Source organism: Pseudovirgaria hyperparasitica, assembly GCF_010093815.1.
Source record: "Pseudovirgaria hyperparasitica strain CBS 121739 unplaced genomic scaffold EJ05scaffold_11, whole genome shotgun sequence".
Lineage (NCBI taxonomy): Eukaryota > Fungi > Ascomycota > Dothideomycetes > Acrospermales > Acrospermaceae > Pseudovirgaria > Pseudovirgaria hyperparasitica.
The window spans coordinates 614,009-640,184 of record NW_022985559.1 but is presented as its reverse complement, the minus strand read 5'-3'; the positions used below and the strand labels follow the sequence as shown (position 1 = coordinate 640,184).

Below are 26,176 nucleotides of genomic sequence, written 5' to 3'. Positions count from 1 at the left end.
GTGTTTTATAAAAGGCTAGCACCCAGATTACACAATTCTGCCTCGGGACAGTATCACGTTGTGTGATTTTCAATCGTATAGTCACGTGGTTAGATTGTATGACATCTTAGTAGATGGATTTCATCTGCATATCTTTACGTAAAGTATATACATATTCACCCCGTACAGACGCAAAGGGAAGACTCTACGGGTACGGTATAACAGGGACGGATTACGTGTCCCGTAAAACCTCATCTATACGAGGTAAGGAGCACATCACAGGCTCACAGCCTGCGGGGAGCAGGGCACAGATTAGGAGGAAGACGAGGAGGAAGAAGATTCACTCCAAAGAACAGAATACAATAAAACATTAGACTTGCAAGATCGCGATATAATAACTCGAAGCCAGCTTCCTGTCCCCTACCCCATCTCACATCAGACACACGTCGCCACCTCAAGCCACATACTGAAACACGAACTTCAAATACCTGTCCCTCTGGTCTGACTGCCACGGCTTCGCCTCCAAGATCTCCGTCCCCTTGGGCGCCGCAGGAGATGTCGACAGCGACGTCATCAGCAGACCACACGGAATCAAGGTGTGCACAGCAAGCTCGACAGTGTCGCCGTCCTTGATAGACCCGGTCTTCTTGACGTCGCCGGGTGTCTGGAAGACGAAGTCGACGAGCATGTCGGAGCCGAAGATGAATGTGCGGGGCAGGGGAGGGTGGGAGCCGAGCGTGGTGGCGGTGGCGTGGTGGGAGAGTTTGTATTTTGTGTTGTATTGGAGCTGGAGGGGTGTGGAGGTGATCAGTAATGGGTATTGCAGTTTTAGAAAAAGGAAGGGCAGGCAGGTGTGGTCACGTACCTCTTTGACGCTATCCTTGTCATTCTCAGGCACGGCAACTGAGGCTTGGAAGATGCGGGATGCTGGAGATGGATTTTTGCCGACTCTGATATCTGGGCGATCTTCTTCTCTCTTCATATAGTTTGTGCATAGCCAATCGATCGACGAATGAGGCAGGTCGCTCACATGCCCAGCCAGGATCATGGGCTCCAAAGCTTAGAATATGATGCTGTGTAAGTGGAAAAGAGATCATAGCAAGAGGGTTATGGATTTGACTCACACGACCATCCTGTCTTTTCCAAGGTCAGGTACTCATCGCTCTTTCCTTCCTTCTGAAGGGTGAATTTAAGTGGTATGGTTGTCATTGCAGGATGTTCGCCGCTTGCAATTTTCTCGAATGCCACGGGTACATCGGAATAACCAGGTAGCTTGCCGATCAGATCCACCAAGGGAACTATTTTATCTTGCTGAAGGAACATTAGATAGATACTCAAACCAATCGTCGTGAAATACCTTGATGATGCGCCAATTATAAAACGAGGCTACGGTGGGCGCCCATGCCGGAGGACTTGATATAATCAGTAGCTGAGAGATTGCAGCAGGATGGAGAGACGTACTTGTTACAAAGAAGAGTGTCACCACCCTTAGCTTGCCAAATGATGGACTTTGCGAACATACTCTCCTTATTGCTCGTGGCAGATGCATTGATTTCCTCTCGACTAGCGCTTATGGAGGCTTGGGCGTACGGTGACGAGAAGGACAGCGCCGCAGAGGCCTTCATAGCGCTAGCTTTTTCCGAATCAGAGGAGTCACCAAATGCCGCTGATGCCTCCGAGGAAAACAGGGTGCCGCCAAGCTGGACACGGGTCGCGAAGAAGTGCCCTGAGCGTTGGTCAGTTCGAGAGTAAATCGTTCATGCAGGCCATTTTTACTGACCAAACTTCTCAGAGAAGCGCTGCAGGTTCTCAAACTTGGCGGTAGTCAGCACCACATCGAGTTCGTCTTTGCATTCCTGTGATAACTCAAGTGAGAGCTCATCAAGCTGAATGACCACACGCGGAAACTGTATGACAATCAGCCACATCATAATGGTGAAAGAGCTGAATATATACGTAATAGCGAATATGCATGGTCGCAACATCTTTCGTGCTTGTCTGTGCATTCTTGTCCTCATCGCTTTTGGCAAACCCCATACTGGCTCCAAGTGAAAAGCCAAAGGCACCACCACCACTGCGAGTTTGTCAGTACGCGTCACACTGATCACAAAACAGAGCTCACGCTGATGCTTCGATTGAGGACTTCGAGAAAGAGCTTTCTGCCATAGATGACTCTAAATGGGTCTTTGTCTCATACACGTCCACGTTTGAGTCGTCTTCGACACGGAATCTTGGAATTCTGTATTTGCTCTGTATCCTGACATGAGTGTATATACCAAACCATTAGCAGGCGCACATACGGGTGGAAGCTTTATATCCTTCTCCTTGTCAGGTCGAGCAAAGGAGATCTCATGAGGGGAGAAAGATCTTTCGGTGACCTGAAAGGCAGTGTACATTGTCTTTTCTAAATCGTTTGGTGTGATCTTGACTATTTCGTCAGTCTTCTTCTCCGTGGTGTACAGAATCTTGTATCCACTGCAAAGAGCGTTGGTCCGTGTGACGATATCCCAGTGAGTCTCTGTCATATCGGCTGGGTGTCTAGAGAAATCAGCCTAAGGCTATCGCGAAGAAGAAATGAAGCAAAACTTACGTGTTCCCGCCAGTCCCAGCCTGAGCTGTGAAAGCATCTTTCGAATATGCACTACTAAGATCAGTGGTACCAGACTTGAGTAGGTCCGGCCGATTTGCCTAGCACATATCAGCATCTCAATAGTATAGCGTTTGTCGTCATACCTTCAGATCAAGGTCATGATTTTGGGCGAGAAATGCCGTGGTCGTCTCGTCTATTGTGGAACGCTCTGACAGGATGTATATAGTCCGCGCCTTATTCTTCGACTGGCCAGAGTGAGTCATATACCTACTATCCAGAGAAGTAGTCAACATACCTCGAGCGAACGATCGAGCATGAGGAGGTAATCTTTGATCATTGTGCTGTCACCGACTGAACCACCACTCTCTGTGCAGAAAGGGTATCCGGCTCTGTAAGTAAGTAAGCATCTCATCAGTGCTTAATCTTGTGTTTACTTAAGCTGACCTCTTTGCACTCAAGACTTTCTTGTCAAACAGTTTTTGGCGTAGAGAGGCCAGAGATTCAGTGCTGTCATCATTTTCCCCGAAGAGTGCCTTGGTCTCCGTACCAGAGAGAGAGACACAAGCCATAGTCTCTGCTTTCGACAGTGACTTCTTGTATTTCATAACATTAAGAACGTGAGACGTATCCATAACGGGTACCCCAACGGTTGAGTCACCTGCCGCCATCGTTAATAAAGTATGAGGTTATTGAGAGATTCGTCAATTGAGTTGAAGTGAATTTGTATGTAAAGAAGAGAGAGATTAAGAGCTACAAACGTGAGCTATTTAACGTCCCAGACGCTGATCCTTTCAGAAAGTAGAAGCCCTTCTACCACACTTCCTCATGCTTCACCATACTATATATGGTAGTAGTAAGAGTATTAAGAAAAGAAATTAATGAAGAAAATGAAAAGAGAAAATTATTTTGGATCTTTAGTCATTCTAAGACAGGATTTAAAGTTAAAATACATCTAATTATTAAATAGCTATCTTAAAAGAGTTCTCTAATCCATTTAGTAGTAACTTATATATAGTTTAATCTAGTAGTAATATACTAAATTCTATAAGTATAAGTACTACTTGGCTATCTATAAGTAGCTATTAGATATTATCTTTATTAAAAGTCTCTCTAATATCTAATTAGATCTATTATTAGACTATATACTATAAGAGATACTAATAGACTATTATAGTTTAAGATAAGATTAGATATAACTAGATATATATATATATAGTCTCTTTCCTATATATTATAGATAGAGATTACTAAGTTATAGTAAGATTAATTTACTATTCTATCTATCTAGCTAAACTCTTCTTATAAAGAGTATCTAGAACTAGATAGTTTCTATAGTAATCTTTATAGTAGCTAGAACTAATTTTATATTATACTACTATAACATTATTAATATATATTAGATTAGCTAGATTAAGTAAGTCTAATATAGAAGTAAACTATATCGTCTACTTTCTACTCTTTAGACATTATTCTTAATATAAAAGTAGATATTATAGATAGTATATATTAGTTTATAGTAAGTATTATTAATTAAATAAAGCCATTTCTATCTCCTCTATCTTCTCTCAAGGAGTATAGTAAGCTAGTAGTTACTTCTATAAGTATCTTTATACTATTGTCTACTATATTACGTTAGTTACCGTAACGGTCGATACCTAAATACTATATCTATCTCTACTCTCTTTAATCCTTCTATTACTTATTTAGACTACTCTATCTCTAAGAGCTAGTCTAGTTATTAGAAAGATTAGAAGAGAGTCTATATCCATAGAATATAAGAGAACTAATATATAAGAATTATATACTAGTATAACGAAGCCAAAGCTAATAAGAAGAATATTAAATCTACTACTACCAGTAGATGAAGATAGAAATAAAGAAGTAGTTAACTTTAATTAAGTACTAGTTCTTCTAGAACCAGAGAGTAGAGTCTAAAAAAAGTCCACGTTGGAAAATCCCTAGAAAAAAAAATAATAGTATTAAGAAAAAGCGAAGAAGGAAAACCTCAATTCCCATATAAAAAGGGTAATTAGTAGCACGTAGCCCAAGTTTCCAAGGCTAGAAAGAAAAGAAAAAAAAAAACAATAGCTCCTTTATAAGCTCAGAAATATATATCTAAAAAAAATGAATTACTATCATCTCCTACTAATTAGTTACCCCGGAGTAAAGTGATTTTTCTTTACTCCGAAGTAAGTCTACTCTTACTATTCTTGCTAACTTGCATAACACACTGATGTCATAGAAGTTTAGGTGGGGAGACGTGGCGTGATATGCAAACGACGACGAATACAGCCGTGATATGCATCTTGCATGCGCGATCCAGCATCGTGCAGCACGTCATTGGCAGCATCCAGAAGCTGGTTGAGCTGTGAGTGCTAGTATACACTGCCTGGCACTTCATGCGACTCGTCGCACTGAGGACTGCGGACGGACCGCGGACGGACTGTGCCGATATTGAATGTATGTGCATTGATCTGTCATGATTTGTTTATATACTAAAAGCATGCCATGTGCCCGCCCATCTGTAGAACTCCACGACCCGGTGAGAATGCAAATAACATCATGACTTTGAGGCAAGTTGATAGATAGATAGTGCAAGACAGTCGTCCCGATATTTGATACCCGCAAGATTCGAATTACTCCAGTTCCAAACGATACATTTGAATGCGAAGAGCTCTATAAGGTATTCTGATTCGTATGTGGCATTCGAATGCTCAAAAGTTCAAACAAACAATGCGCGCGAAACGCCATATCAGGTTCATCGCCCAATGTCAAACACGATCGTCAGCAAAGTCCAGCACCTCACAATCATCTTCAAAAAACCCTTCTTGGTCGCCATACCCATCCTCAAGCCTTCTACGCCGTCGAGTAGTGACAATGATCTGCACTTCCTCGTAATCGCCGCCCTTCTTTACCATCCGATTCTCAGCCGTCACTCCATCGAGCTGGTCATGCAAGTCTAGGTCTGTATCGTCCTCGCCAGAGAGATGACGTGACGGATGCGTTATGAAGACGCGATGGCCAGCTAGGCGGCCGCCGAATGAGGGCTGCGGCACGTGGTCGGTGAGAGAGACACCATCTTTACCATCGTTGATGGTGCGCGGTTGAGTAGATGGATTGAGCGCGTCTTCGGCAGTGAAGAACATGTTGGCGCGGCGATCGGTGTGAAACGGCAGGAACGGCGCGCTTGTCTCGAGCTCAGCGAAGCTGAGAGGGTGGGGAGTGCGTTCCTTGGGTTTCGTAGAGGTGTGTTCGCGCTTAAGAGTGCGCAGGGCCCAGATCCCTTCGAGAGGGAGATCTTTGGTGCCGTTAAGGTCCCCAGGTGTATGTGGGCCAATTTTTGCGATGAGGGACGGTGGGAACGGACCGCCGCGAACATCAGGGACTTGGTATTGTACCATACGTTTCTTCTTCACACGGGCTGGATGTTGCTTGCCTCGTGCTGGCTGCATGAAGACGCGATAGATGTCGATGTGACCTGCTGAAACGATTGCTAAGGAGGGTTTGCCGCTTCTGCTTGTCAGCCAGCATATCAAGTTTGACACAGGTATTGAGCTAGTCGAGCCTAGGTGAATTCTGTTGTCTCCAGCTTGGGCAAAGCTTTTGGCGGCGGTCCCTAAAGATTTCGATAGATTTTTAGCAACGGCTTTGCTACTTCGTGCACCGACTGCAGTTGTCATGCTCGGTAGGGCAAAGGTTGATCCAGGGCTTTTAGTGCTTTCACTGCCCTTCTGAGATCGATAGGCGTTTGTGAAGCTACGTGCCGTCCCATTGAGGGCACTGAAAGCAGAGCTCATAGCTCCTACAGCACCAGTCCGACCGGAGTCTTGTAGCACCGGTGCTTCTTCCTTCAAGGCATTGCGCGGTTTTGCTGCCATACTTCTAGCCGGAGGCCACTGGAATGCTGCTGATGGCATTGGATACAAATGTGCAGTTCCGTTCTCAGTAAGAATAGCCACTCCGCGTCCAATAGGAGAGGTCCAAGCGACATCAACCACATTAGCAACAGTCATCCGAGTGAATCTCGCGACTTGCCGAACATGCGGGCCGTCTAGAGTGCTTCGATTTGACTTGCGGTTCTTGCGGTTCGTGATCTTCATCAAATTCCACACCTCTTGCACGTCACCCTTCTTTCCAACGGTCAAAAGCATGACACCGGAAGGGGAGAGTGACAAATGACTGATACCGTGCGGAGGTATGAATGATGCAATTGGTTCTAAGACCCCTTTCCGCTTAGACTCTTCGTTGTCCAAGAAGCGATTGAGGTCGTACACAGATACCATCGTGGAGTCGTGACGAGTGGGAGAACTGCCGAAATGTCCGTAGGCTTGAGGGTAGGACTGCTGGTTCATGTGATCAATAGGCGCCCCAATCGGATCCTGAGGCTGTCCAGGCTTTCCAAAATAGTATTGATAAGCCTGAAAGCCCCGGCCAGCAGCCCATTTTGCGCCGCGCACGGCAGCTTGTGCTCCTTCTCTTGCGAATCGCCCTGCTAGCCCGTCGCTCTGAGGAGCGTCGACAGCACAATTCTCATTCGGTTGAGGAGGAGCTGTATGATGTCCGAGACCTGCAGGGCTCTGGTTTGATACAGACAGCATAGCCGAACCATTGATGGAGAGGCTTGTCGCCGACGCAGGTGGTGCCACAGCAATCCATCGTCCACTTACTGATACCACCGGAACTCCATGTGGCCTATGCTCATCCCCGTCCATATTTCTTGCATCGTTAGAGCTTGAAGAACTCGAGGCCGAGCCGAGACTCCGTGACTGCACAGATGTCCACAGCTTACCTATGCATCTAAAATGGGAGGACTCTGACGTTGCTGCTTTCTTCAGTTGCGAGGAAAATACATAGACTTCGCCACTGCTGCCAGAGCTTATTGTGACAAATCGGCCACTAGCATCAATTCGCAAATCACCAGTTGGTAACGGAGGTCGGAAGAGCGGGCTGTCGATTGGACTTGAAATAGGAACTGGCGGGCATACGAATAACGTGGCGATATGTTCTTGCTTCAGAAGAGAGTAAACTTCCACTGTAGTTTGGTATTCCTTGATATCGCTTGCAGACTTTGGTGTTGCAGGTCTAGTGTCCGCATATGTTACGGAGGCAGTATCATTATCAGGCTCTGGGACGTTTGCCAGATCTACTACCGGGCCATGAACGGTAAGCGCTACGAGTGGACGCAAGGACGCATACATGTCACCAGGGCCTGTGGATGAAAGGAGCTTTGCTCCTATGACGGCGCCTCGGAGTCCTTCCAGGCGTCCTATAACGTCCATCTTGGTGCGTTCAACCTTCAGGACGTCAAAACCTCCTTCATAGCCAACGAGTAAGACGTTCTTTGTGGCCCGAGAAGCACTTTCACCCGGCAGTCTCAGTGTATCAAACCCACAATAATAGCCATCACTTCCTGGACGGATGTTACCAGTCTTCTGCGTCCCCAATGCCATATCCAGATTTTGCAGGCCATAAAAATGCGGCTGTGGCTGGTGTGGCAATGGAGGATGTGCCAAGAAGGGAGAACGCGCACCAGTGCGCGCATACATAGACGACCGTCTGTCACGTCCGACTGACGGCTGAGGTGAAGGTTGGAGTCGGCCTCCAAAACTTGAGAATTGTGTTGGGTGGCTGAGAGGTCTTGAACCTATGGAGGCCGGCGGAGATACAGAGGTAGGCACAGCACCATTATAGTCATCTTTGAACATGTGCGGGTGAGAATTGGGGGTTGGCGGAGGACCACCGATATTGATCCCGTTGCCTATGGGATGCTGCTTCGCGGGATATGGGAGTGATTTGGTCCATTCACTCGTGTACTGCGCCGATGCAGCGTTTGCAGATCCAAAAGCTGACAGTAGAGGAGACGTGGCAATGCTCGACGGCACGTTGTCTGGTGGTAAAGATGCGCCATGATCGTCAACAGGAAAGGCAGCTCTGTTGAACATATTAGACTGGTTTCATATTATGTCTATAGCACGCAGATAAACACTCCCCGTCTAAGCAGCAAGGATACAGAGCTAGCACAATAGCGAATGATGTGGTATCGTATTCGCTTGCACTAAAAAGCGGCAATAAGGGACAAGATGAGAGAGAGAGAAAGAGGAAAAGAGTAAGAGAAAAAGGAAACGAATCGACTTACACCTCCTTTGGGTATATTGTTGTGATACGCTCGCCATACCTATCCTTTTGTCCCAGCTCATTGTTTGGAACTTCTTTGACGTTGGCCTTTGTGGCATCCAAGTTTTTCTTTTTCTTTTGTTGAAGGACTTGTTTTCGTGTAAAGGAAGAGGGTTGTGTAGTTGTAACGGGAGGGCTGTCTGGCGAAGGTGTCATTCAAAAAGCTTGTAGGAACCGTAAAGGGATCGATCGCGTAAGGACGAGCTGTAATAAAGCGTATGAAGGGAGTAGACTAAAGCGTGGTCGCAGGAGAGAGGCGTGCTTGGTGAGAGTTTGTTCGAGTTGGGGTGAGATGCTTAGTAGAGGTGGATTGTGGTCTCAGACACTGATGACAGAATCAGCCTTCTGACTCAAGCTCGTGGTCTCGAGACGAAGCTACTAACACGTCAAGGTCCTAGAGTGAAGGAGACAGCTTCTGAGAGTGAATACCGAGGAGACCAGTAGCTTTGACAGACGCGTCTGTGTCCAGCTCTTTGTTGCTGTAACTGGACGCCTCGGGCGGATCAAGAGCTGGGGCAGTGGTGTTTGGTGGGGTTGGAAGAGCAAGGCGGGACAGCTACCGTTGCCAGACGGTCAAGCTGGCGAAATAGTAGTCCTGCTACTATTGAACAGTGATTGAGAGTGCTCTGTGGCTATGTGTTGTGGTTGTGAGTACTATGGACTGGAATATAGACAGACAAGTAGGGTAATAACAAGGTGACGACGATGACAACGACGACCAGCCAGGCGAGGAGGGGTGGTGCAAACCTCAGGTGCCAACAGGGGCTGGAGGTGCTTAGATGCAGGGCAGGTGACTGAAGTCTGACTTATGGGCTGCAGACTGTGAAGTACTGATTACGGACTGGAAACTGCCGACATGACCAGGTGACCATCGCGCACGACTCAGGGCATTCACACACTTATTAGGGCAATCGGTGCATGGGGCCACTTGGGCATTATTAGGTAATCATGTCCCGGGCGGAAGGACAGGTCTGCTGCGTATTTTCAAGACTGACGGTATAGATACTACCCAGATCCCAACGTACAGTAGCGATAAGTTGGATGGGAAGAAGGATGGGTGGATCCCTTATATGCCTTATGCCTTATAAGGCAGGATATCTATGAGCCTTATGCCTTATGAGGCAAGACACATGTAAGCCTTAAGCCCTATGAAGCAAGGTAGCAACAAGCGTGCGCATGTGGCTCAGTTGGTTACGATTAGTGGCTGAAGGTCTCCCATCGACCCTTCCATTCTCGGACAGCCGGGCAGCTTTAGGCGTGCGACTAATAATACTGCCGAGGTCATAGGTATACTTGCCTGAATCGCAAGGCCCAAATATGCCTCCTTCTGCACGATTATGCCATGACGTGACCGCCACGGTCAAGTGTATCGCTATACTGACCTCAGTATCTGGTCACTCACTCTCATTTCCCCCGCCGCCAATTCCTTGTTCCTCACCTGCCTCTTCTCCATCAACTCTCGTCCTTTCTTATTCTCATACATCATACATCCTCCGCCATCCTCCACCATCCTCCAGCCACCAACACGCACTTAGCAATACGTGTATACGGCCATGTATGTACTATAGTCCACTTCGTCCCTTATCCGGTCGTATCATAGCTCATCTTCCTATAGCACCCTCTTGGCACGGCCGACATGGCGTTGAAGGCTGACAGGGCTGACCAACAAGAAGCGTCGTGATGGTGACAGTGACCTCTCGTCTCGTCTTATCTGCCATCTCATAATCGACCTAAGAAGAAAGACGCATGCAGTCTATTGTACACGTATATCTAATTCTCACCTCGTGTTCTGCGCCACGCGAGACAACAACCATCGGATAGCTGTCCAGACCATAGCCGGCCCCTACTAATCGGCGCCTTGATCGCGCAACTGTGCTAGTGCTAGTCCAACTCGGCCCTTCTCAACAACATCTCAACCGCGACCTCCAGCTATTTATTCCATCAGACTACCCATGACCAAGAATGACATCCGCCGTCGATTCCTGCTGCTCGGGAGCGCCCGCTTGACTCAAAGATGCTGATATCAACAAAGGCCTTTGTGAGCCTCCTGTTGTTGGCCGGCGCTGCCAACTCGGCCATCATCAGCGCTGCGAAACTCTTCATCGGCGGTCCTGCCGATGCTGTCAACCTTGACTATGCCAGTTTTCGGGGTGCGAAAGATCTGAGAACGGGCACCAAGAACTACCTCGGAATGCCCTATGCTCGTCCTGAAAGGTTTCGCCGCTCTAAGCTTCTCACCACCAAACTCGAGGGCGTTCAAGACGCTTCTGATTATGGCCCGGCATGTATTCAGCAGTCCGTCCTTTCCATTCTTTCTCCCAGTCCGATTGGGGACCTACTTGGTGGACTCGCCACTTTACTGGAGGGTCCCCTATTGAGACCGGTATTGGGAACAGCGGAGGACTGCCTCTCAATCAATGTGCAGGCTCCGCTCAATGCGACCAAGGATAGTAAACTGCCCGTGGTAAGTGATCAAGCATGCAGCTGTACCTACTATCGTTAATTTTGCTCGTTCAGGTCTTGTGGATTCACGGAGGCGGCTTTGCAGTCGGCTCGTCTGCTGCATTAGGCTTCACAGAAACTGAGGCCATACAGGGCGTCATCTACCAAGGCGCCAATATCGTCCAGCATTCCATCAACATGAATCAGCCCGTGGTGTTTGCATCCATCAACTACCGTCTCAACGCATTCGGCTTTTCGCAGTCCAAGGAACTTGCTGACCAAGACGCTCTATCACTCGGTTTTGGTGACCAACGAGTCGCAATGCACTGGGTCAAGAAATACATCTCTCAGTTTGGCGGAGACCCAAACCGGGTCACATTGTTCGGCGAAAGTGCAGGCTCCATGTCTATCGCCGGCCATCTCACAGCCAATGGCGGCGATACCGAGGGTCTCTACCGGGGCGTCATTATGGCCTCGGGCGCCGGCCTCAAAGTCGACGACTACACGCGCCAGCAAGGCACATTCAACTACATGCTCGAATCTGTAGGCTGCCGCGACGCAACTGATAAACTCGCCTGTCTCCGCAGCAAGCCTACAGAGTCCTTTTTCGAGTACATCAACCAGAGCCCGCAGTTCCTTGGCTACCATTCCACGAACGTTGCCTGGAATCTGCGCGCAGATAACCACTATCTATCCGACTCGCCTGACCGGCTCATTGCCAAGGGGCAGGTCGCAGATGTGCCAATCCTAATCGGCGACATGAAAGACGAAGGCACCCTCTTCTCTCTCGTCAACAACCTCAATATCACTACCACTGACGATCTCATCGACTACCTCCAAACAATCTTCTTCCCAAACGCACCAGTGGAGAAGATCGAACAACTCGTCGCTCAATACCCCAACGACCCATCTGCCGGCTCTCCCTTTGACACCGGTCCTTTGAATGCCATTAGCCCTCAATACAAACGCATCGCCGCACTCATCGGCGACTACACCTTCCAGTCTGAGCGCCGGCAATTGCTCCCACACGCCAAGAATAAGGTCTACAACTATCTGCTCGAGACCGTCGTTCCGAGTGCAGGTCTCGACGGCCTGCCCATCGTGGGCACACTGCTCAACACCCTCAAACTCGCCAACATTCCCGTGCTCGGCAGTTTCCACGTCTCCGACGTTGTGCTTTATTGGTTCGGCCTTCTACCGCCGACAGTGAGTCGCAATTCGCTACATCTGATGAGTGTGCTGGTGAGTTTCGTAAATCACCTCGATCCGAACCAGCACGGGCTAAGTGATCTGCCCAAATGGCCGCTCTTCGACGAGAGCGGGCGCAAGACGATGCATCTGAGAGAGAGTCAGACGGATATAATTACAGACGATTACAGGGCGAATGCCATCAAATTTATTAATGATAATGGGGATGTCTTCAGGACATGAGGTAGCTTACTTAGACGGCCGCAGCTAGATAATGCATAATGACAATCTACATGACATCACTTCAAAGACACTTCAAACATCAAACCTTCACAACTTTTTATTCATTTACCTCTATTCCATTTTTTTTCTCTTGGTTTAATTCTTGCAGCATGTTCTATCTTCGGTCAAGACTACTTTCGATTCCTTTGTTAACGAAATCGATGGTAGATCCTCTTAAAAAAGAGATCGAAACCAATTTTGCCCGAAGAACGTGAAAGAGGCTCCAAGACGGAAATCAAACACAAAGGATAAGAACGGATTGAGGTAACTGAAGTCCATCTTGACGAAAAGAAATCGTGAAGATTTGAGACTTGAATTGTTTGGCAAGAAGCTGGTGGAGTCGAAGGCTGTGGAGTGAGTTGAGTTTGAATCTGCGTAGAGGAGGTACATAAGTGGGGCCTCCCACCTCGGGGCATCATTCCAGCGCAGGACAAGGGCACGATTACCCTGTGTAACACAACATAATTATATTACACACCCAGGAACGAGATAACGGCACCACAGCCCAACCCGCCAGTAAAACCATCTCATACCCATGCACCATTCCACCAACCCCTCACACTGCACGTCAACGGCTGCTCCCGCATCAGGAAGGCGCGTGGCGTCCCCCCCGGTCCACCCGCACGTAAGGTAGGTTACACCACCGGCCCGTCCTGGCCCAGCCCGCGGGGGGTTTATACCACGGATTTAGCCTGATTAGGCACCCTTCAATCACCACACACTACAGCGCCCGCAACGCCACCAGAGTTGGCAGAAAGCGTATATAAAGTTTGGCCTAATACCCGCCTCGGGGTCATTGCGTGTCTATTTCAACGTCGCATTATCACCCGCGCGCTTTTGGCCTTTTTTTTTTAAAGTATATGTGTGTGAGATTGTCGGGCTGCTGCTATGATGCTTTTTTGCACACGTTTGTTTGCGCTTGTGGCGGTTGCGTTTGCGGGCGTGGTGGTGGCGCGTCGGACTTGTGTTGATGGTTCGCTTGTGGCGCATAATGGGTCGTCGGTGGGGTATGAGAGGGTGTTTGATGGAGGTGCGTTTGTGGAGGGGATAATGTTGTGTGGAGAGAGAGAGAGATGATGCTGACGAGTGTGATAGTGAATATGTATGTTTCGGAGCCGGAGAAGGGGACGGCGAGGGATGGGGTTGCGGTGTTGTATCTGACGGATGTGTTTGGGATTCAGCTGTTGCAGAATAGACTGTGGGTTGTCCCTTTTTCTGTCGCTCTTCCTCTCATTCTTATCCTGTCTCCCGAGCTCATCTTATTCCATCTCCATCTCCATCCCCCACCTTCAGATCTAGATATCTCCTCTTGCTTTCAAAGCAGCATACCACGACTCCACCCTAACACACACCGCAAACAGCCTCGCCGACTCCTTCGCCCGCGCCGGCTACCTCACCCTCGCCCCCGACCTCTTCAACGGCACTCCGGCCCCAGTCGACCTCACATCCCCCGGCACACCAGCCTTCAACACCAGCGCCTTCCTCGCGCAGCACGCCCCCAACACCACCGACCCCCTCGTCACCACCGCCCTGAACACCCTGCACACCCACTTCCACACCTCCCGCATCGCAATCACAGGCTACTGCTTCGGCGGCCGCTACGCCCTGCGCTTCCTTTCGCCCACACACACGCCCAGCGCACAGGTCGCCTATGCCGCGCACCCAAGCCTGCTTGAGGACGGCGAGATCCAGGCTGTTGGGGGTCCTGTGGGTGTGGCGTTTGCGGAGGTGGATGGGATGGTTGGGCCGGAGAGGAGGGGGGTGGTGGAGGGGTTGTTGGGCGGGACGGGGGTGCCGTATGTGGTGGGGTTGTTTGGCGGGACGAGTCATGGGTTTGGGGTGCGTGCGAATGTGAGTGATCGGGTGCAGAGGGTGGCGAAGGAGGAGGTTTTTGTGCAGGCGGTGAGGTTCTTTGAGAGGTGGCTTTGAAGGGGGGGGGGGGGGGGTTGTGTTGAATGGTTGTCTTGTGTCTGTTTCCTTTCTCGTCTCTTCGCTTTGGAGGACTGCTCTCAATATAAGTACTTATGCATGTATCGGCACTTTTGGCCTATATAACACCGTCAGGATCTCTTGACTTGATGTCCCGTACTCTACTCGTCTAATCTGAGTTAATCAACGCTGTACTACAAATCTAGGAATCTAGTAAGAAGAGAAGACGAGAAGACGAGAAGACGAGAAGACGAGAAGACGAGAAGACGAGAAGACGAGAAGACGAGAAGACGAAAGTAGCATCGTTAGGCCTGACAACCCATTACTTAGATAGAACATGTTATTCCTATAACTTGCGTATAAGTGTGCAATTCTCGTTTTTCGGCTACGCTATATAGATGTATATATAAGAGCTTCTTATCGTGGGATAAGTATACGTAAGAGTATACGTATAAAAACTTATATTTCCTGTTGACGCTTATAGAGAGTATCTTAATAACAGAAGTAAGACTTTCTTAAAGAGATGAACTATAGCAAGTCAAGTAATTAGTACCTAGAGAATATGTTCACAAACTTATCGTCTGTTTAAACTTGGATTTGAACTCGTCTCCACTTTCGATAACTTCAAAGCTAGAGAATCTTAGAGAGTTAATGTATAACTTACTTTTATATATCTATATACTATATAGCATAGACTCTCAACCCGAGATATAGGCCTTAAGTAGTGATAGAGAAGAGAGAATGTGTGTGTATGAGTACTAGAAAGTGGTAAGAGTTAAGACGAGAAGGGCTAGCGTGTTTGCCTCAGGCAGCAAGTATCATCATATCATCCGCTGTAGGCAAACTCTTCACATTCGACGGATCAGTCATCTCCCATCGCAATTCCATCTCAAACACTACGCTCCTGTCTAGTGGCATTATTGAGGCTTGCTATTTGTATGATTCATAATGAGCCACGATGAGTCATCCGGTCGTGGTAGTCGCGAGATGCACAGCCACAGCCATCCTTTGGCTGGTTCCCGTGCTTGAGTCACACTGTATATGGTTTCCGGCAACGAAATTATCTTTCAAGTCCGTGTAATCATGCAAATAAAGTGCACCTAAATGAGTCAAAAAGCAGCGCTTCAAACGCTCTGGAACGACGGCATGGGAGTCACCAGAAACAGGCTTCTCGAGAGGCGCATTCGTCATTGTTGTGAATATCAGTTGGCGACATTAAGTAGGCTTGTCCACCATGGTCTGCATCCGTATGCGATACCATTCATCTCATTAGTGGCTCAATTTCATTTTCTAGCATAAGACCTTCTGGTTCAATTTGCTTTTCTTTACACTACTTCTTATCACGTTACTTACCACGATAGATCCGGAGGAACTGTTGTTATGGCGGTCTCACAAAAAGCACAGTCCTTGAGTTTCCATTCGCACCAGACGGCATTAGCAATTATCTTACCGTCGCACCTGACAACTGAAATCGATCGCCTCAGAGCTGCCTACGACAAAAACTGGACTACTTGGCCTGCTCACATAACTCTTGCATGTCCCTTCGTTCATCCAGATCTTCTCGATACAGCTTTATCCCTCCTGGAGTCTGCATTTTCCGAAGCTCCATGGGAACCATTGCATCTAATTCTAGGAGAAGCGGGCTATTTTGCAAACAAATACCGCTCTACAGTTCATTTACGGCCGGAGGACAATGAGGGGCTACAACAACTGCGACAGAGGATCAACTCCATACTCTCTCAATCTAACCATGATTCATTCATCCCACATGTTACAGTCGGTCAAGCGGGGCCGACAAATACCGAATTACGTGACTCGCTACTTCTGAAGGTCGGACTACTACCGAAGATCGAGTGGCCCGTTCATGAAATCGCGATCATGATTAGGGACGAAGACAGAAAGATGAAAGTCTGGAGAACAGTCCGACTCTCGGCCAGAGGCAGGTCTTGCGATGATTTGATCAAGTCCCATACTGGAATACAATCTGTTCCAGAGCTCAACCAGGGGTGTTCGACTGTACAATCATCATCTGATATCGTGTCGGTCAGTCGAGTATCTCAAGAAGCAACTTACCGATTTGATCCTTCTGCATGTCTATGGAAGGCTCTCGACGTTGTGCCTCAAATCAGGACGCGCCAGAACACCACGACCAGTATCACAGTGTCGAGCTATAATGTCCTGATCGACTCATTGTTCCCACCTCCTCGAGAACGATTTGCCATCCTGCTGGATACGATACGCTCAAGTCGTGCCGCTGCCGATGTACTCTTGCTTCAAGAGGTCTCAGACGATTTTCTGACGTACCTCCTTTCCAACGATGATATCCGTCAACAGTATCCCTACACTACGCACGCCCCGTCAGATCAGGTTGACGTCGGTCCTCTCCTCAGTTTAAGGAATGTCGTCATTCTGTCACGCCGGAGTTTCATTTGGGAATTTGTTCCCTTTGAGCGCAGACACAAGGGTGCTGTACTGATACGTCTCCCTCATATTGGTGTCGAGGGCGACGATGGAAAGTCTTACCCTCTTGTCATTGCAGGGGTCCATTTGACTTGCGGTCTGACTGATGGATCTGTGGCAGCCAAGCAAAGCCAGATTCGTACGCTGACACGCCACTTGTCTGCCAAGTATCCCAGCTCACCATGGATCATCGCTGGAGACTTCAATATCAACACTTCGAAACAGATGGTCGTCGACGCTGTGAATTCGCACTCTATCACAATGGAGACTGTGAGGACATTGAACTCGATAGAATCTACAATTTCCGATGCTGGCTTCATCGACTCATGGGAGGTTACGGGATCGGAAGAGAACACGATGGCCGAAGAGGGATGTCCTGACGGAGAACAGGGTGCTACTTTTGATCCATTGAGAAACCCATTGGCGGCGCAGATAGTGGGACATGGATCTCATCATCGACCTCAACGTTATGACAGGATTCTGGTCAGAGGCAAGGATGTCCTCCAGCCTGTCCGATTCAATATGTTTGGCATTCCTGAACAGGTTGAAAGCAGAGAGTCTACCTGTGGATCAGATCATTGGGGAGTCCGAGCAACATTCAGCGTGGTATCTAGCAGGCACCTCGAACTAGACACGGCAGCGTCTCTAAGTTTAGTCAACTACGCATCTGGTATCAATGCGCAAAGTCTGCTAAAATTTATCGCTAATAACGTCTTGAATCCCACCAGCGACGAAGTCACACGGCGGAAGCAGATTTTTGAGATTCTTAGGACTTGTCTCTCGCAGATCTCAAATGCTGAGAATAGAGTTTCAATGGTCGTAGTTCCAGTTGGATCCTATGGTTTGAATGTCTGGAACACGGCCTCTGATATTGACTGTCTATGCATCGGCTCCATCAGCTCGAAGACGTTCTTCACACTTGCCATACAACGCCTCCGGGCGTCATCCGAACAAGGCATTCGGATCCTTCGAAAAGTGGGAGCTCATACTGGGACTATGCTAGAGATCGAGGTTCAGGACGTGAGAGCTGATGTTCAATACTGTTGCGCCACACGGATTGCGGAGACCTGGCCAACTCCGCTATCACTTTCAAGTTCCGACCCAATCTTCTCTTTGTCACATCAAGCACTATCGAAGCTCAAAGCCGTCCGTGACATGGCTGCCCTCCAAGAAACGATTCCAAATTTTCCCGCGTTCCAGCTTGCCTACCGCTACATCGTGATCTGGGCAGTAGGTCGGGGACTCTATGCAGCGCGGTTTGGTTTTCTGGGAGGTCTACACATCTCCATGTTGCTGAATCGTATCATCAAGCTCCTTTACAGACAGAGTCATGATAAGGTTGATACTTTTACTGCCGCAGACATCGTATGCGCCTTCTTCAGGTACTATGCTACATTCGATTGGAAGAAGCATGCAGTAGAAGATCCAGATATACAGCAGACTCAAGGCCGGCGTCCGCATACACGACACTTTGGCGAGGCCATGGTCATCACCGGATTCAACGCCCCCAACACGAATATCGCACGTCAAGCAACGATCCCCGCTGTCCGTACATTAGAACAAGAGTTGCAGAGGGCAGATCACATCATTATTACTCAACTCAAAGCGCAGTCAGGTATCGATTGGGAAAGAATCCTTCATGACGATGGGAGAGATGCAGTCACAGAGTTCTTGACTTCGTATAACAGTTATATCCGGATTGATGTGCAGTTCTGGGGCTTGAGCAAGGGCCGTGAGCTCCTTGGCTGGATTGAAAGCCGCTTCCCAGCCCTCCTTGTAGACCTCAACAGACGCTTTCCCGAGATTCACGGCAGAATATGGCCCGCTCGGTTTACACGCGACCAGTCTAGTTGTGATTCGAGTACTATCGAATCTACCGCCGCGAAAGAGTTCCAAGGCTGCTATCTTGTTGGGCTTACTAAAACCCAAGAGCATAGGGCAACAAACCAGTCGACCGAAGACAAGCGTGTAGTAGCGAACAAACTGACAGACATGTTGGACAAATTTGCAGTCAACATCCGGGAGAACAACCAATATTTCAATGTCAACATCGCCTGGGTCGATGTCTCGCACGTTAAACATACCGATCTAGGCGCCTTGCGTGTCGACAACAGGGCCTGGGGAAGCGACATCTTCGAAGCTGATCTCTCAGAATTCGACGAGGAAGAAGAAGAAGACCTGCCCATTGATGAGTTCGAGAGACTAGAGCTCACGACAATGTCCAAAGTCAAGCCCACTAGCCGATCAACAAGTAGGCCGACAACATCAAGCCCTCTCGTAAAGGGAAAGAGGCTTCGTCCCGCAGCGGATGTCATAAGTCGCATCCGCTGGGATCCTAGTCTTGACAGCACTGACTTCATTGTGGGATATCTTGACCGCTTCACCGGGGCCAAGGAGATTGCACTTGATCGCTGGAAAGACGAACAGACCGACGAGGAGTTCATTCCACAGCATCGTATCATGTATTTCCGGAGAAAGAGCGATGGCGTGAAGATCTGGGACAGAGAGGCTAGGCTGGATAATCTTTTCGGTGGCTACAAACCTTGGTACTGAGGTAATGATCTTGAGATTCGCATTTTAGCAGAGTAAATCATTAAATTTCGTATGTTTAATGTCTAGGGATTTTTATGCCTGCCATCCGTGTAAGTGAGCATATGACTAAGACGGGCTATACGGACGCGTTCCATGGAACTGGACAACTAAAAGGGATAGAGCTATGGATCTCCCAATGTCCATCACGATCCTCAAAGCATCACGGCCGCAAGTTCCAAACAGCGGCAGCACGCGGAAACCACTTTGCAAAGAAAAAAAAAACTAGTCTACCACCACCACAACACATATCCTCATATAAATACTGCTTAAACCTCCCACTCAATTCACAATCTTCATCTTGCTCTTCATCCACTCATCTTGCACTTCTTCTACTCACCTTGCACTCCATCTCCACGCACAACCAAAACAACACAACCCAATTTCAAACCCTCAACACCACTTAAAACCACGACTCCTCATTCACCACCCCTCACCCACCAACAATGCCATTCTCCCACCGCATGCGTCGCAGCATCGCCTGGAAAGTCGCCAGCGTCCGGCTTTTCCTCGCCATGACGCACGCCGAACGTGCTGCGTACCGTGTGCATTGCGCACATATCAAGCGCGGCATCGATGCAGAGCTGAGCGACGCGCCGCCTGCTGCTGCGCATTCTGGCATTGCGCCTACGTTGTGAAACGACTACGGAGGAGGTTTATTGGAGGATTTGTCTTGGAGGACTTGACAGAAGAAACGGTATTTTGTTATGGAGATTGGGGGATTTAGAATATGGATGGTTTGGTTTTTTGGGTATCGATCATTGTGGGATTGGGTTTTTTCGAGACTGGTTGCGATGATATGGTGTACCTGGGAGAGCTCTGAGCGATTTTCCCTTCTCAGCCACGCTGTACCATCTGTTTAAATTGAATTCTCACTGAGTTTGGCGCCGAAGAGCAACGTGGTTGTGTTTTATGGAAGGCGTTATGGCAGCGTGGAGTATGGAATACCCCGGCATCAAGGACGTTTGCAAAAACAATAAATTCTATGATTCTGAACCTTGCACTTTCATATATGTGACTCAGTATGCTTTGATCTCTGTCGCTCAGCAATATACATGCAGTGTACTCATCTAGATCTAGATTACTAATGACTTCTTCTCCAGAATGAAAACCTCGATCTCAGCTTTTTCTCCTCAGGTTCCACTACACCGATCTTGAATCTTGGCCGATACCGAATTAGGATTGCATCTCGATGATGTTTCCGAAACTGCTTCGTTGCGTCCTTGCCCGCAACTGGGAGAAGAACTGCACACTGTGCATCAGCACATCACTACAAGAAGCCCCCTAGCACCCCCTCTCCTTTATATTACCAACCTTTTCGTCCACCTGGATGCTCGTCCACAAACGACGTCAAGTCGAACACCTCACCGTCGATGACGACCCATATATCATCCGCCTTGTCGTGCGCGAGTACGTCTTCTATCGTAAAGGTTTCGAGTGAAATACTTTCGCTGGCACCCTGGTTGCTGCTAAATGTGACTGATTTCTTTGGCTTTTGAAATGCGTCTTGCACCGTGGTGGTGATGGTGGTGGCTGCGGGCGGGTGCGGCATGGTTTTAATGGTTGAGAGAGAGGGAAAGAGATGTTGGACAATTTGAGCGGCTTTTTGACGATTTCACTCATCTTTTGGAGGTCATTCGAGTATAGTTTTCTTTAGGTGTAGTGGTAGTGGTTCCTGTGCACCTCGGAAGCTCAGGGGTTCGCAGGAACTCCCGCGCCTCGGTCCTCCACATGACCGAGGATAGCGCTGTGTGAGGAGATTATGCTTGTATTTCGTCAGATATGAGCGATCGCGAGGATATACGAGTCAGGAAAAAGATGGTACAGAGGGGGCTCTGACCTCAGTATTCTCCAATTGACTTTGTGAACTACTGTGTCCTATGCCTGAGCTTTCACTTAGCGTTCTAGCATAATTAAGCAAATACAAATCTTTTCATTGGGTCATTATATGAGGAGACTAAGTGACAAGGACTCTTCAAGTCTTGTACCAGGACTGTCAATGCGCTTCCTAAACTATGCTTAACATTCAGCCCATATCAACGGTTCTCATCACTGGGTCAGCCCTACTCCGTACACTCGTCGTTGATGTATTCAAATTTGAGTCAAACTCGCCCAATATTTCGGTCACATTGAGACCCAGATAGTCAGTGAGATTCTTAATTCCATCCATTCCACCTCCAAGTAGATTCCCAAGACTGTTCGCTAGTAAGCTGATCACTGGCACCTCACCTTCAAGCTCAAGTCCGTTCAATATATCTTCATAGTACTTGATGTGTTCACCGTTGAAGATAGTCGCATTGCCACTTGCGGCAAGCTTGATATTGCCATTCGCAAGGCTGGGGGCCCAGTATGTGATCAAGGTCTGGAGATTACCAACAAGTGTGGCTAGGTCGAGCACGCCTGTTGCTTCGAACGTGTTGTTTCCAGGCTGGACGTATACATCTAGGACGGTTGCGTTGCCCAGTATGAGGCCGTTTGGGCCGTTGATATTGAGTGTTTCGTTGCCCTGGTCATATTTGTCAGTTGAATCATCATCACGACCAAAACTAGAGGGGATTGGCACCAGATCGAATGAAACCGTTGATCTGTTCGGTATGGTGAGTCTCGCACGCAAGTTCGTACCGTCTGCTTCAGGGGGAAATACGGCTGTTGCAGAGTCAATCGAGAAGCCTTTCAGATTGTCTAGCCCTAACAAAGGATTAGATTCCCGTTGAAGCAATAGTCCTGAAGAGATGAGAAGCTACCGTCGAGTGTGACCTTCTTATCCAACGTCACATCTGCATGTAGCGCACCTAAGTGCGCTCTTGCCTTCCCTCGAGCTGCAATGACAAATTTCTGGTTTGCAACTGCATTGCCGAGGAACTTTGTGAACTGGTCGATGTCACCAATGGTCACAAGTTGGTTCTCAAGAGTGATGTTTGTCGTGCCTCTGAGTTTGTAGCCTGGCAGTGATACCTCGACGAATGGAATGAACGTTGGCTCTTCCGGTCGATACAGTTGCAGAGTGAGTGGATCTAGGTGGACAGTGAGGCCTTTTGGAATCTTGAGCGATGTAGCAAGAGTTATCACCACGGAGTTGGCCTTTGGGTTGCGGATGGTGACGCTGTATATGGGGAGATCTGCATCGTCGACTAACCTTTGCGCAATCTTGGGGACGATGACCAGGAAGCTGTTTGCAACATTAGCCAGATGATCTATTGGGGATCCTTTGGTACTGTATGACTACCTACAGGATTGGCAGACCAATTGCGAGCAGAACTATGCCACCGATGCCGTAACATACCCAGAATCTACCAATATGCTTCTTGATCACTTGAGTCTTGGTAGGTCTTGATATTGCTTTCACTTGAGATACGTTACCGGCATCTCCAATAATTTGTGCGCTGCTTGATGAGTCCTTTTCGATCCCGTCATGCTGTGATGCCTTCCCTTTACCTGGCGTCGCAAACTGGCCTGCGCCGATATAGTCGTTTCTACCCATCGCCAAGAACTCTGCTGGCTTTCTTGACTCTCTAGCAGTAGACGTACAGAAAGTTGTCGTAGAGGCCCTGCAGCCAGGCGGAAATGTAACTGCACAGGAGTCGAAGCCTCATTTCTAGAATGTCCCGATTATCAATCTTGTTGTTCCAGCCGAATTTTGGCGATAAATACATCCCTAACTTTACTAAGAGCTAGATGTGCATCCTAGATTACCCTGACTCCATTACCCATGGAGAGGACTCTATTGACTTTGCATATGAATGGGGTATTGTGGGGTACCTCGGTGGGCAAGGTATCTGGTTAAGGGATCAGCTCATCCCACAGGGATAACTACACCCTCACAAAATCACCCAAAATTGGTCAGACTTGCCAGGATGGCACGAAGAGGGGTTATCAAGAACAATCCTATTACAGTTGAGTGTACGATTCGTATGCCGAGGCAGCCGTGTACAAGAATTCGGATGTTAGTGTTCCCGCTCTAGGGAGACAGATGAGATATTTTCACCTTTCCTCAACTATAAAGAAAGATATTGTGTGGTAGAGAGTGCTCTTATACCTAATCTCCTCATCTGACCACTTTGTTTACGTTTCATTGCAGCATTTTTGACATAAACTATCCGACACAATGGCATGTCATTTCAATGGTGCTCAGCTCGGGAAACGCACTGAATCGATCGGAGACAGTGAGAAAAGTGCTTCAAGCAAACACGAATATGGCATCGACACACCAAACTTTCACCCTACCTTCCTCACTCCAGAATTCAATCCAGAGGGTATGCAGAAGATCGTCCAAGAAGGTATCCTCCTTGCTGGTGGTGCAGTTGCCATTCTCCTCCAAGTCGCCAGTCCAGGGGTTGGCGCTGGAGTCAATCGGAATTCCAATTTTGCCTATCGCGTCGAAGACCGCCTACGCACAACCATGACGTTCGTTTACTGTATGGCGTACGGCACTCCCGAGGAAAAGAAAGCAATCATCAACATGGTGCACAGTGTGCACGCCGAAGTTCGCGGGGACGGCTATTCCGCCGACGACCAGGAGCTGCAAATGTGGGTAGCCGCAACACTGTACGCGACCGGCACCGACCTCCACGAGAAGATCTTTGGCAAGTTGGATGAAGCCTTCCTGGAACAAACATACACAGACTATTCTGTCTTAGCCTGCTCGCTGCGTGTGCCCCCTACGATGTGGCCGAAGACTCGAGCGGAATTCTGGAGCTACTGGAACGACATGATTGGCAAGCTCAGGGTTACAGAAGACGCTGTCAATGTCAAGAATGATCTACTGTACAACAAACATTATCCGCTCTGGGTGCGTGTGAACATGCCATTGTTGCGAGTAATAACGGCGGAATGGCTTCCTCCTAGTCTGCGCGAGCCATATGGCTTCAAGAGGGAGTCAAGAGGGAGAAGATTGCTGTATGATGCGGGCGTTGCGGTCATAAGGTCAACGTATCCATTTCTGCCAGAGGCAGTCAGGTTTTTCCCCATGAAATATTATATGAAGGATATGCGTCGTCGTCTTGCTAAGGGAGGGCATGTGATAGGAACAGGCCACAAGATGCAGTAGGTAACTGTAGCCGTCTAAAACCGTGGCATCAGTGTCAGTATACATGAAAGCCTTTTTGTTCGCCTTTGTATACTAAGAGTTCTCTTCATGGATACAGATGTTGAGCCGAGTACTTTCCAATGTTAGGTAGCCATTCTTCAATAATTTTCATGAAGTACCTGAGTTAGAACTCAGCTCAGCAGGCCTTTGGAGACGATATTGGGATTACTATATCTCCGTTAGCGAATTACGGGGAAGCCGTGATCACTGAATAATTGCCAGAGTATTTCCGTGACCATTTTCTCTCTTGACAACTCAATGTGCAATCATCTTCCTCCACTGGCTGTGTCATGGACACTGAAGTGATTTCGAGATTGTATGCGCAGTGTGTTACGCAGACCACAGTGTACCTTGATGCAAAGTGTTTGACGTCGGAATGAACTTCAGGATCTTCGGCCCTTTACGACATGCACGTGTCAGATGCAAGTGGGGAGACATGGATAATGAGGGGTCATGACAGTCTACCCCTGTCTGTTTATCCTTGTCGGACTGCAAGGCACATATGTTGTTGCTGTTGCTTGACAGGGAGTGTGAATCTAACCTCAAGTCTTCAACAGAGTCTACCGAGAATTCAAGTAGATAGATTTAAAACAGTATAGTATTATATGTTGCAACAATGACATTCAGAGAGATACTGCTATGTAGAGACTCAGGCTGATGGGGAATAAGCGAGGCAAGGGTACTATCAACCCTTGATACTAGACATTACATAGGAACGAAGCACACGAGCTGATAACAAATAACCAAACTTCAACCGAACATAAAGTTATTCCCGATGAACTGCTATCTGCAAGGGTCTTCCCCAAGTCTGCAAGCCACTCTATCCACCGAGCAGAGCCTGTAGCAACGTAGTAATGATCTGAGCAATGGCCGAAACGAGCTACAAGAGGTAAGCGCTACATATGAAAGATGACAAGGTTCAACGTACCGGTGCAACATCATTGATCAGTCCAGTCGTCTGGTCCACGAAGCTCTCAGTCAAGAGACCGTTCGCATTGTTCACTAGAGACTGGATCTTGTTGACATTGTCTTCCGTAAGAAGCCCGGCAACGGAGGGCAGCAGGCCCTTGATCTGGTCAATCAGATCACCACTCAGAAGCCCTGACACTGAGTCAAGGAGATTAGCAGTGTTCTGAGACCTGTTATCGCCAAGGACAACAGCGAGACCATCGACAACAGTCTTGATGTTGTTGATAGTGTCCTCGTTTAGCAAGCCACCCAGAGCTTGAAGAGCGGGCAAAATGCCGCTCAATAGGTCGGTGAGACTAGTCTGTCGAGGGAGCAAAAGGGATAGAGCCTGTGCATCCATTGCAGGAGCTGGCTCAGTGGAAGTTCGATGCTCGACTTCCGAGCCAAAGGCAGATGATGGAGCTGCGAGAGCACCGAAAGGTAGGAGGACCGCTGACAAAAGTAGGGAGAACCTCATGGTGAGTGATTTTGTTGAGAATGCAGCGGGA

General features: G+C 48.3%; 9 protein-coding genes across 9 annotated transcripts; 4 read left to right on the top strand and 5 right to left on the bottom strand.

The window, feature by feature from the left end:
• Positions 1 to 113: 113 nt before the first annotated feature.
• Positions 114 to 3,357, bottom strand: EJ05DRAFT_512139 (uncharacterized protein). The gene is made up of 13 exons (XM_033748308.1): positions 3,014 to 3,357; positions 2,865 to 2,958; positions 2,713 to 2,814; positions 2,570 to 2,667; positions 2,280 to 2,517; positions 2,102 to 2,229; positions 1,936 to 2,053; positions 1,760 to 1,886; positions 1,441 to 1,705; positions 1,337 to 1,391; positions 1,104 to 1,290; positions 845 to 1,038; positions 114 to 766 (listed from the first exon to the last, which is right to left on the bottom strand). The coding sequence occupies exons 1-13, from the start codon at positions 3,235 to 3,237 to the stop codon at positions 434 to 436; spliced, it is 2,163 nt and encodes a 720-aa protein (XP_033598934.1). The 5' UTR covers positions 3,238 to 3,357; the 3' UTR covers positions 114 to 433.
• A 1,983-nt stretch (positions 3,358 to 5,340) lies between these two features.
• On the bottom strand, positions 5,341 to 8,899 carry EJ05DRAFT_441520 (uncharacterized protein; the record flags this gene model as incomplete). The annotated part of the gene is made up of 2 exons (XM_033741994.1): positions 5,341 to 8,500; positions 8,706 to 8,899. 2 exons carry the CDS (start codon positions 8,897 to 8,899, stop codon positions 5,341 to 5,343), a joined length of 3,354 nt encoding a protein of 1,117 aa, XP_033598933.1.
• Positions 8,900 to 10,577: 1,678 nt separating this feature from the next.
• On the top strand, positions 10,578 to 12,710 carry EJ05DRAFT_65717 (sterol esterase). Its single transcript, XM_033749856.1, has 2 exons — positions 10,578 to 11,207; positions 11,261 to 12,710. The coding sequence occupies exons 1-2, from the start codon at positions 10,758 to 10,760 to the stop codon at positions 12,614 to 12,616; spliced, it is 1,806 nt and encodes a 601-aa protein (XP_033598932.1). The 5' UTR covers positions 10,578 to 10,757; the 3' UTR covers positions 12,617 to 12,710.
• Positions 12,711 to 13,237: 527 nt separating this feature from the next.
• Positions 13,238 to 14,982, top strand: EJ05DRAFT_539435 (alpha/beta-hydrolase; the record flags this gene model as incomplete). Its single annotated transcript, XM_033749518.1, has 4 exons — positions 13,238 to 13,685; positions 13,751 to 13,853; positions 14,017 to 14,506; positions 14,791 to 14,982. The coding sequence occupies exons 1-4, from the start codon at positions 13,544 to 13,546 to the stop codon at positions 14,980 to 14,982; spliced, it is 927 nt and encodes a 308-aa protein (XP_033598931.1). The 5' UTR covers positions 13,238 to 13,543.
• Positions 14,983 to 15,711: 729 nt separating this feature from the next.
• Positions 15,712 to 19,802, top strand: EJ05DRAFT_477616 (uncharacterized protein). Its single transcript, XM_033744281.1, has one exon. The coding sequence runs from the start codon at positions 15,965 to 15,967 to the stop codon at positions 19,595 to 19,597; it is 3,633 nt and encodes a 1,210-aa protein (XP_033598930.1). The 5' UTR covers positions 15,712 to 15,964; the 3' UTR covers positions 19,598 to 19,802.
• Positions 19,803 to 20,717: 915 nt separating this feature from the next.
• EJ05DRAFT_501983 (cytochrome b5) lies at positions 20,718 to 21,185 on the bottom strand (the record flags this gene model as incomplete). Its single annotated transcript, XM_033747184.1, has 2 exons — positions 20,718 to 20,878; positions 20,948 to 21,185. The coding sequence occupies 2 exons, from the start codon at positions 21,183 to 21,185 to the stop codon at positions 20,718 to 20,720; spliced, it is 399 nt and encodes a 132-aa protein (XP_033598929.1).
• Positions 21,186 to 21,659: 474 nt separating this feature from the next.
• EJ05DRAFT_466828 (uncharacterized protein) lies at positions 21,660 to 23,485 on the bottom strand (the record flags this gene model as incomplete). The annotated part of the gene is made up of 4 exons (XM_033742824.1): positions 22,864 to 23,485; positions 22,378 to 22,802; positions 22,197 to 22,321; positions 21,660 to 22,139 (listed from the first exon to the last, which is right to left on the bottom strand). The coding sequence occupies exons 1-4, from the start codon at positions 23,112 to 23,114 to the stop codon at positions 21,660 to 21,662; spliced, it is 1,281 nt and encodes a 426-aa protein (XP_033598928.1). The 5' UTR covers positions 23,115 to 23,485.
• An 87-nt stretch (positions 23,486 to 23,572) lies between these two features.
• Positions 23,573 to 25,038, top strand: EJ05DRAFT_539432 (uncharacterized protein). The gene has a single exon (XM_033749517.1). It carries the CDS (start codon positions 23,739 to 23,741, stop codon positions 24,678 to 24,680), a length of 942 nt encoding a protein of 313 aa, XP_033598927.1. The 5' UTR covers positions 23,573 to 23,738; the 3' UTR covers positions 24,681 to 25,038.
• Positions 25,039 to 25,490: 452 nt separating this feature from the next.
• On the bottom strand, positions 25,491 to 26,145 carry EJ05DRAFT_512132 (uncharacterized protein; the record flags this gene model as incomplete). Its single annotated transcript, XM_033748307.1, has 2 exons — positions 25,491 to 25,599; positions 25,648 to 26,145. The coding sequence occupies 2 exons, from the start codon at positions 26,143 to 26,145 to the stop codon at positions 25,540 to 25,542; spliced, it is 558 nt and encodes a 185-aa protein (XP_033598926.1). The 3' UTR covers positions 25,491 to 25,539.
• Positions 26,146 to 26,176: the final 31 nt, after the last annotated feature.

Excerpts from the sequence above, each read along its gene's own strand:
- EJ05DRAFT_512139 (XM_033748308.1), bottom strand. The coding sequence starts at position 3,237 with ATGGCGGCAGGTGACTCAACCGTTGGGGTACCCGTTATGGATACGTCT. Across the intron at positions 2,230-2,279 it reads AGGATATAAAGCTTCCACCC|AGCAAATACAGAATTCCAAG; the intron begins GTATGTGCGCCT and ends GTCAGGATACAG. Across the intron at positions 767-844 it reads ACAAGGATAGCGTCAAAGAG|CTCCAATACAACACAAAATA; the intron begins GTACGTGACCAC and ends ACACCCCTCCAG.
- EJ05DRAFT_65717 (XM_033749856.1), top strand. The coding sequence starts at position 10,758 with ATGCTGATATCAACAAAGGCCTTTGTGAGCCTCCTGTTGTTGGCCGGC. Across the intron at positions 11,208-11,260 it reads AGGATAGTAAACTGCCCGTG|GTCTTGTGGATTCACGGAGG; the intron begins GTAAGTGATCAA and ends TTGCTCGTTCAG.
- EJ05DRAFT_477616 (XM_033744281.1), top strand. The coding sequence starts at position 15,965 with ATGGCGGTCTCACAAAAAGCACAGTCCTTGAGTTTCCATTCGCACCAG.
- EJ05DRAFT_539432 (XM_033749517.1), top strand. The coding sequence starts at position 23,739 with ATGGCATGTCATTTCAATGGTGCTCAGCTCGGGAAACGCACTGAATCG.